The sequence below is a fragment of the Mesitornis unicolor genome, unplaced genomic scaffold, assembly GCF_000695765.1.
Source record: "Mesitornis unicolor isolate BGI_N332 unplaced genomic scaffold, ASM69576v1 scaffold14169, whole genome shotgun sequence".
Taxonomy (NCBI): Eukaryota; Metazoa; Chordata; class Aves; order Mesitornithiformes; family Mesitornithidae; genus Mesitornis; species Mesitornis unicolor.
The window spans coordinates 1-9,256 of record NW_010208054.1 but is presented as its reverse complement, the minus strand read 5'-3'; the positions used below and the strand labels follow the sequence as shown (position 1 = coordinate 9,256).

At 46.1% G+C, this 9,256-nt stretch overlaps 1 protein-coding gene across 1 annotated transcript; it reads right to left on the bottom strand.

The window, feature by feature from the left end:
- Window positions 1-282: 282 nt before the first annotated feature.
- On the bottom strand, window positions 283-9,252 carry ADCK2 (aarF domain containing kinase 2; the record flags this gene model as incomplete). Its single annotated transcript, XM_010192357.1, has 8 exons — window positions 283-426; window positions 1,651-1,704; window positions 2,302-2,430; window positions 3,874-4,125; window positions 5,506-5,601; window positions 6,233-6,361; window positions 7,885-8,031; window positions 8,731-9,252. Coding segments are annotated over 8 exons (1,473 nt in total), but the record flags the coding sequence as incomplete, so codon positions are not given.
- Window positions 9,253-9,256: the final 4 nt, after the last annotated feature.

Genomic DNA, 9,256 nt, shown 5'->3' with positions numbered 1-9,256 from the left:
TATGTCAGTTTAAAAACTACCAGAGCACATGAGCTCACAGAAGTGCGTAATGAGTCGGAAGTCTCCAATTGTGCAAAGTCTTCCTGGTTTCTGGACTAGACCTTCTCGTCATCCCACGCCCACTGCTTGGCTGAGACAACTGAAGGCAACATTCATGGAGAGTGACCACTGCACGGCATGTCCCTGGGATACATGCAACTCCTCACCTTCAGCTGCTTTCTCCATCAGCTCCCAGGTGGCATAGGTAGCCCTGCACAGCAAGAGGGCAGCAGCCACAAGAGTCTATGCGAGGACAGATGCTGCAGTTTTGATGAGCAGTGGTTTAGCTGCCTCTAGGATGTCCAGTTCAGGGTCCAGTGAACGACCAAGACCTTCCAGAACCATGATGGCAAAGATGATGGAAGCAAAATTGCTCTCGAGCTTCACCTAGAACCACAAGAGATGGAATGGACTCAGCAGACCTTTTCTTCTGAGCCCACACCAGAGGTACCAGCTCCAGCTAAGCTGAGAGGGAAGAGGCTGGGGAGAGCATATCCGTATCTGAAATCACACTGCAACTCCATCACTTGGAGTTTCAGAACTTGCTGAAATCCAGCAGCAGGCCCATAAGTAAGGCAACAGTTTCAGGGTAAGTGTCTTAAGGGAAACCCAGAGTTTGTTTTCCAGTTCCAAGGGGAATGGGATTTCTTTTCTTCTATACTGGAACAGCAGGAGCTTAGAAGCACTCACCATTGCTAATGTAGTTATGCAGTAGTATCCAACATATTTGAACACATGCACTTCTGTAAGGGGGAGCCCACCTTCTGAACAGCCACAAAAGACCCCCACAGATCACAGAGGAAGCAACCTGCTCTGCATGTGAACAAACTATTCCCCAATTCCCTGCCAGGTACACCAGGATTGTTTCAAGGCACACCAGAGCATTAAGAATTCATGAAGTTGGGAGGGCTTGTTTTGTAAGGGCCTAAATTATATTTCATGTTATTAGAAACCAGCTTAATGAGCCTTAATGACAAAAGGCTTTAACAAAGGAATGTTTAGGGTGACCCTTTGCAGGCTGCGCAGCCCAGTGGCTGACTTCACCTTCTCATCTGTTCTAGTTTAGGCCACCATAGCTCCGTTGATTTCCAGGGTTGGCTGCAACCCATGGAAGTTTGTCCCCCAAATGCTGCCAGTTATAAGAAGGAATCTCTTTTCTGTGAGCAGCTCCTCACTTTTGAGGCTCTCATAAACCAGTGAAGTGGCCTAGTGCTGTTACATTTCCCTGTATCAAGAAAGAGGTCCAGGGAAGAAAGCATGCAATGATATACAACATACATTAGATTTCATTTTCTGCTTCTATGGGAGTATTAAAAATAAAGATAGGAAAACCTATGTGTTACAGCAACATTCCTTTTAGTAAAAAATATCAACCATTAAATGCAATATCAAGACAAAACCCAACGACACAGTCTTGGTAGGGTGTGTATCAAGGCCTGAGAAACAGCATGGCTACAACACTTGGGTGCATTACTGCAGTCCCCCTCCTAGCAAGTCCCCCTTGTTTTAGAAGTCACAGTCTCTCTCCTTCTCAGCCCTGCACATTCCCAGTAGTTTTCCCTCCCCAAATTAACTTCCAGCTCTTAAAGGCAGACAATGACAGGACCTCACCTTATGAGTCATCAGTAGTTTAAAGACATTCGAGAGGAGATTTCCAACCTGAAGCTGGAATACAAAAGGAAAAATTAACTGATAAAAAAACCAGACTGAGCCATTCTTCTAAGTGCTTGTTAGCATTTGGTTCTGATGGTGGGACAAGATTATGGGGCTAACAACAACCAACATCAAGGTATTCTCTCTCCCACCCTGCCCAGGATAAGGAGTTCAGCTGTGACCCACAGTTCTGCTTCCTTGCCAGCCCAGAAAGGCTGAGAACATCTGACCTCATGGCAGTACACAACGTGCATTCATTCACTCAATACAGCCCTGCTACACTCTCTGAAGTGCCCAGGCTGGTCTTAGCTAACAGGATACAAGCTGTAACATCAGGCTGAGCAACTCCTCACAGGGAACTGCAGATGTTAGAGATTAAAAAAAAATAACATAATTTTAAAAACTGACAAAACCAAACACATGGGTTTTTTTAATTAGAAGGAAATAAGAAAGGATTTTATGGACTTTTGCTACACCTGAGAGATTAAAAGCACCCAGTACTGGTTGGTGGTGCTGATGAGGTCAGAGCTGACCTTTCCACATGGATCATTCTGAAGGCCAAGCTGCACTGAATTACAGGTAAGTGAGGATGGAACATTGTGTACTTGCCTTTCCCAGGGCAATGGTGTTCCCCCGGACCTTGGTCACTAGTTCTGCCATCTCAGCTTTGAATCGCTCGACATCCTGGCACTGGTTAGCACGGGCGTGATGAAGGATCAGTTCTGCCACTCTCTCCCCCTGTGAAACAAGTTGAAAAGGAGAATCAGGACTAGGTCACTGGTGCACCAGACCCACAAGGAGCTGCACATCATTGTCCCTGGCATGCCACTGCCGCAAAGCTCCCAGGACCCATTCCCATTCCAGCAACAGAGACCCACAGAATCAACAAAAGGAGGTGTAGTAAGAGCAGAACTGCTCCAAAAGCCTTCACTGGTATCTGGCAAAACCTTGCTCTATTTTTCTTGCAGGTCTTGTAGGAGAGGATATAACAAAGCTCATCTTCTTCAACTTCTCCTAAGTTTCAGGGGGAAAAATAAACCCCACATGACTGGCATTTTCTTCTTAGCAGAGGAGATAATGGTGTAGAGACGGGCATCTATTAACCTCCTTTATGGGCTAACTCCAACTTTCCATTTGCAAACTGCAGAGGAAACGTGAGCCAACTGTACACCAGCAGATGCTTGGTGAAAAAGGGGGAGAGCCATACCCAAGCTTCAATTTGTGAGAAGCTTTATAGCCCTTCTTAGAAGACCTGCTCAACAGCAACACGCAGAGCCAGAGGCCCCACGTTTAGCAATAAGATGGCGAAGAGGTTTTTCACCTATAGATCAGAATTACACCCAGCCTGAGCCACAAAGGACTTGCAATCAAATGTTTGCTTGGGAGCCAAGAAGTAAGTCTGGCAGCACAGGATGGGCTTGGATACACAGTTTAGCATTGACTTTTCAATATGCTTTAGCAGATTAAACAGACCAAGTTAAAACATGTCCCTCTTGAGATAAGCTGGTGAGCCATCCAATCCACAGCTGAGACACAGCAACATGCAAGTATGAGCACAGATGCTTGTTCTCAGAATGAACAGGAGACATCAGCACTGGACTCTAATCCATCTGAGAGTGTATTTTAAATACGCAGGAAAGAGGATGAAGTAGTTCTCATACAGAACAGCCTGGTAGAGGTTAGACTACCTTGCCTTCTGCATCTGTTTTGCTTCCTCTTCTCTACAGATGCTGATACAACAGCGAATGGAGGATGGCATATGGACTTTCCAGCAGCAAGGCTGCAGAAGGGAATGTGTGTGTGGAAGACCAAGATTTTGATCCATTCCCTCCACTTCTCTAGCAAGACCTGGCAGATTCTGCAACAAACACAAGTGGCTCCCAGGCAGTCCTAACTTGCATCAGAAGCCCTCCTGGCCAGGGAGTGGCAGCCAATGCTTCCCATTTTTCAATACCTTCCACTTCCTGGGCCACTAAAATTGCTCCACTCTGGCAGCCTCCTGGCTGTAGCTGAACATCTTAACCCTGCATCTGGTATAGCTTCCATGCTAGCAAGTCTCGTCTCCTTGCATAGGGAGGATTGTAAGGGGAAGCAGAGAGAAAACGATCACATTGGCCATCAGACTCTCAACTGTCTCCCTTCCCCAGCCTCAGCTCCACAGCCACATGACAGAGGCCTCACCTGCCCCTGGACCACAGCAGTGAAAACCGCCCGGAAGTTCTGCAGGTCAGCGCTCTGCAACTCCGCCACGATCCCCGCGTCCAGCAGCACCAGGCAGAGCCGCCTGAGGGGCGGCTGCACTTCCACCACAAGCGTGTCGCACAGGTCCACGATGGCCGTCTGCTCCTTGCAGCTGCTGCTGACATGGGCCGTGCCTTGAACCAGGATGTTTCCAGGGTGCAGGTCAGCATGGACAAAGTTGTCAACAAAGACCTAGAGGACAGCCAAGTCTTAGAGCAGCTCACTCCAACCAAACCTGCCCATGCCAAAACTCATAGCAGAGGTTCACTGCTGGCCTGTTCACTGTCATTACTGCTGTGCTGAACTGGCATGGGTGCTACTCGCTCTAGGAGAGCCAGCAAAGCTGACTGAAAAATAGGGAAAATATAAGAAGAGGAAAAGGTATGTAGCACTTCTCTGCCTATGCTAGCAGTTAGTAGCAGAGAGGACTAGTAAGAGGGCAACTGCAAAGTAGGACTTCCACACTAACCCTCCTGGCAACCTGAGACTGCAGGACTTCCTCCTGCAGGAATTTCTCCTATGAATTTGTCCAATTGATATTTAACAATTAGAGCTGTGTGAAGAAGACAGATTTTCTTAGGTGTTTTCTGGAAAAGTGACTTCTGATTTTTTTTATGTCCTCCTCATTGTTCTGAGAAATGATACAGAATAGATCCATAATCCCTGTCATGTACTCATGGCTGCATATATCTCTGTTATAAGCTACTCTCATTAACCAGTAAGCTATTTCAGAGTGTCATACCATATAGTGTCAGAATTGCAGGTCTCACCATCTCCTCAGCATGATGTTGCAGTTATCAACTCAGTTTCATCTGACACTGCCCACGCACTCAGGATGGTGAGGTTCTTTTGCAACTCATGCTTGCTCATGGCTCCTCACGAGCCAGCTGTGTCACCTCTCAACACTCTTTTCCAGCTCATTTGTGATTATTTCTACCACAAAAGAACTAGACAGCCAAAAGCTGAATCATAAGCTGAATCTGGCCAGGTTTGTTTTCTTTACTTCATATTTCGTTCTTCCTTAAAAAGGGAATTTTGGAGGACAGTGCAGTAAATTAACTGGCTAGCTGTTTGCCCTGTGAGTCACATCCATAGTCTTAGCAGAGAGCATAGTATTTGCTAATTACATTGCACTTCATAGCACTTAGGCAATATGCAAGTAATTCATTAAATGGATTAGTGGGTTTCCTAAGCAACTGATCAACTTGCATAGGAGATGCTCCTATGTGCAAGCAGATCACCCTTCTGCAGTGGAAGAAGGTCCGTTTCAAAGTCTGCAGTAGTGCTGGACCTAGCCTGGGCTTTACTCAGAAAACTCATTGCACATCAAGTATAGGCCCTCCCTCTGCCAGCTCAGGAGCTGCACAGTGCCCTGGCAGCCCAAGTCCTGGGTTACTGTGAGATACCTGGCACTTAAGGGCTGACAAAAGGCACAGCTCTGTCTTGGGAGTCCCTGGGGAAAAGGGTAAGAGATGCAAGAAGCAAACAGGTTCTCTCTTCAGTCTTATTACCCCAACTGAACAGCTACTGCAGGAAAACAACCTCCCCTTCCAGCCTCAGCCAAGTGCCTACCATCTTTAGCAGCATGTCCATGCCCATCTTTGCAAGTCTCTGCCTCAGCTCTGTGGCAATCTCCGCATGCAAGTAGTGCGAAATAGGCTCACTCTCCTGAAATACAGAGCTTGAGTCAAACATCCTGTGTCCCACCTTCAACCACATCTTTATCTAGGTGCCCAGAGTTAAGGGAAGAATAACAATACCCTAGAAAGGACCTGATTGGTAAAAGCTGTGCCTAATGTCATGGAGAACATGACAGGAGGGTTTGTTATTTGGAAAGAGGGTGTGATACCCTTTGGGGCAGAAATACTCTTGCCAGGACCACATGCACAAAAACTAAGGCTGAGAGTAGCTTTGGTCTGCGACTCAAACATCCACAAGGTAAGTAAGGCAAGCATCAGGAAGCATCAGATTGCTGAGCTTCTTGCTTTGACCCACCACAAAGGGGAGCAGAAGCATGGTGTTGCTTTGCACAGCCAAGCACTTGGTGGCTGGACACACTGCTGGTCTGCTTGGTTTCAGGCCAAGAGTTCACTTCTATATGGAGCTGTTTGCCACCCGTTTTCTGGGATGCACTGCTTACACAGAGAGTGGGACAAGACACTGAGGAAGGACACCAATCTCTTTAAGCAAATAAGAGCATCCGTCTGCCTCTGATCACTTCTCAAAAAACACCTCCTTGGCATCTTCTCCTAAGGGCCTTCTCACTGCTGTCACTGTTCCCAGACTCTGCAATTCTTACCTCAAATGTTTCCACTAGAACGTCCGTCGTTACCAAAGGGTGAATGGGAGTTGGGAACTTCACAAAATCAACATCGAGGAAATTTTGTCGGAAGCGCTCCAGATTTCTGGCTTCGTAGCGTAAGTCAATCTCAAAGGAGAAAAAGAAAAAGTTGGTTAGAAGTTAGATGCAATCAGAATTAGAGCTTGAGGATCCTGCGTGAGGATACGGCTGGATAGTGCAATGCTCAATACATACAAAACTGTCAGAAAACCAGAAAGAAAACAAAGCAAGAGTGGTGCTTCTCACATGCTTATAGCCTTCCTGACAGAAGAGTGTAGAGTTAACAAATGACACACAACACATCATCTTTGAAATACCAGTTACTCTTACGATAGGCATGGTGTCTGAAAAAAAGCCCAGGACTGCTTTATTTTCAAGGACAAGACATATCCTGAACTAAAGCTCACCATCCAAATAGCAAGGCAGGCAGACGGGGTAGAAAAATTGCAGCCCTGGCCTCACTTTACAGATAGGCAGCCAAAGCAGGAATAAATTTAGTGTAACATATACAAAATAATCCACTACACAAAGCCCTGGCCCCAGCTCTTCAGTGATGCAGTGCCTTGACACAAGGGCATCTCTCCTGCCCACTGCTGCTGCTCAGGGAGGCAGGATAACCTTGCCTCACCTCCCTCACCTGGCAACAGGAAATATGCCAGGAATATTTCTTGTTCTTTCAAAGAGAAATGAAAGGAAATTACAACAGTCCTATCAGATGTTCTCCAAATCCTCAGTCTTCAGAGGATCCAGAAGGAGCTCTGCTATATTAAACTGGTACTAATGACCTCAAGTCACATCTGAATACACTCAATAGTTTACAACATGGATTTGCTGTTTACATTTTTTGCAATAGTAAAAAAGAATGAAGGTTTTCAAAAGCTTAGAACAGACTTCAGATTCTGCAATCTAGACACAAAAATGAAATTAGCTGATAATGGTTCATTTTAACAGAAACTTAAGTGTAATTAAGCCTTTAGTGAAATCTTTGTAAGTTTAGTAGTAAGGACTTTTCAGTACTATGTCTTTATAAGACATCAGTGAATCAGGACATGTTTTCAGATCTATTTGCGAAGTTTAACTTTACCAATACTATGAGTCTGATCATGATGCAATATAGAATGTATCACTGACTTGTGTAAAAGTATATTAGTTATGCCAATATATATACCTCAGTGCGAGCAAACATGAGCTGCAAGTAGTCTGCAAACATACATTTAGGATGAAAGAGAAAAACCACATCTGAGCACTTGTTTGGAGAGATTCTTTTCCTAAGGAGAGGTATCTCACCAGCATCCATCTTTCTTTCACAATGCTGCAAAAAGGCTGTAAGTGTGGCTAGCTAGCTGCTCACTAGAAAACATAAAGTCTTAAAAAAAAAGATTTTAAAATCTTATAAAGATTGTTAAATTTTTTTCATTGCTTTGCTTTTACTCTGTGAGCCTGTAAGCTTTCCTACAGTAACACTACATGACTGATTAGAAGAAAGAATGTAACTAACAAGCAAGCCTTCATCTAGCCCTTTAAAAAGTAGCTGAAGGAACAGAGCCAGCCACTACCGAGACAAAGGGCAGATTTGTTTCAGTGTGTGGGGACCATGGCACGGCACACACCTGCTGAATCATAAGCTTCTCAAACTCCTCCACGACCTCTGTCAAACTGAGCCACTTGAATCCAGGCAGAAGTCCAATGATGTAGCTACCCATCTTCATGAGGAATAGATCCATCTGGACTTGGCGGACTAGCCCGGGGTGCAGGACCTGCGCAAGAATGAATGGTAGCAAAATCAGCTCCCCAGAGATTTCAATCAGCTCAAGTGATACATTCCAACCAGACAGCAGCCAGCCTACGGGAGTGGGAGCTAACAAGGCTTCCACAGCTCCCCTCAGAAGAATTTACATTTTGCCATGGATTAAGTTGTAAAGAAACATTTCATAATTGCCAATGGAACGTACCTGTGCTGGAGACCACAGCCTCGCTCAATGTCATTTTCCATCGCTTCCGCACGCCCGCCCTTTCCCTGCCATGCAGTACTGACTGATATTTGGGGTAACTCAAATACAAGATTTCTTTAAATAAACTTTGCTGCAAAAGAACTTATCTCTTCCAGATTTCTTTATGTGAGCAGGGAAAGGAGTGCATTTTCTGGGAAGTGAAACCAAGCTTAATATTCATTCTTTTAATATAAGCAGGGCACTTGAAGGCATTTCTGGTATCCACATGCCACGTCAAATGGTGTCATAGGCAGTATGCATACTCGAGCTCTTCAGGCTGGGAAGTCTGGATTGCGACTGGCTGGAACCAAAGCACTGAGAAAAGACACCAAGACAGACAAGCATCCCTTCTCTCACCCTACCCGGCCCTAGTCAGCCTGCTCATCCCCACTAGAATTAAAATCTCATTGGTCTTGTCCAGCATGCTCCATTTTCACACATCTACCAGTCAGATATATGACTTACTTTAATGGCTACAGGCGTGAGATGTCTGGCTGATGAAGGATTTGTATTCAGGAGTGGTTTGGTGATCTGCTCCATAAGGGACATCCCGCTCACAGGACTTCCCTGGGAGCAGTTTGCTGGGGTCAGCTCCTCCCTGCTCCTCTCATCTCGCATCTCCTTGCTCTTCCTCAGCCACCTGAGGAGGCCTCTAAAGCCTGACACTTCCCATGCTTCAAAAGCAGACTTTAATGCTGAGTGTTGTGCTAGCTCCTTGGCTTGGGAGCCAGTGATAGCCCTGAGGTCGGCATAGGCTTTATACACCTGGGCAACGCAGCCTGAGCCAACCGGCTCATGGCTTTGGAACTGGAGGATGCTCGTCCAGTCCTCACCGAAGGCCTTCCTTAGGAGCTCGTCAGTGTGGCCCCACGGGTGCGGGCTCACCTCGACGTGCAGCTTGGAAAACTCGTCACAGAAGGACTCAGAGAAGAGGTCTCTCCGGGTGCTGGCCCACTGGCCCAGCTTTATGCAGGTGGGGCCAGCAGCCTCC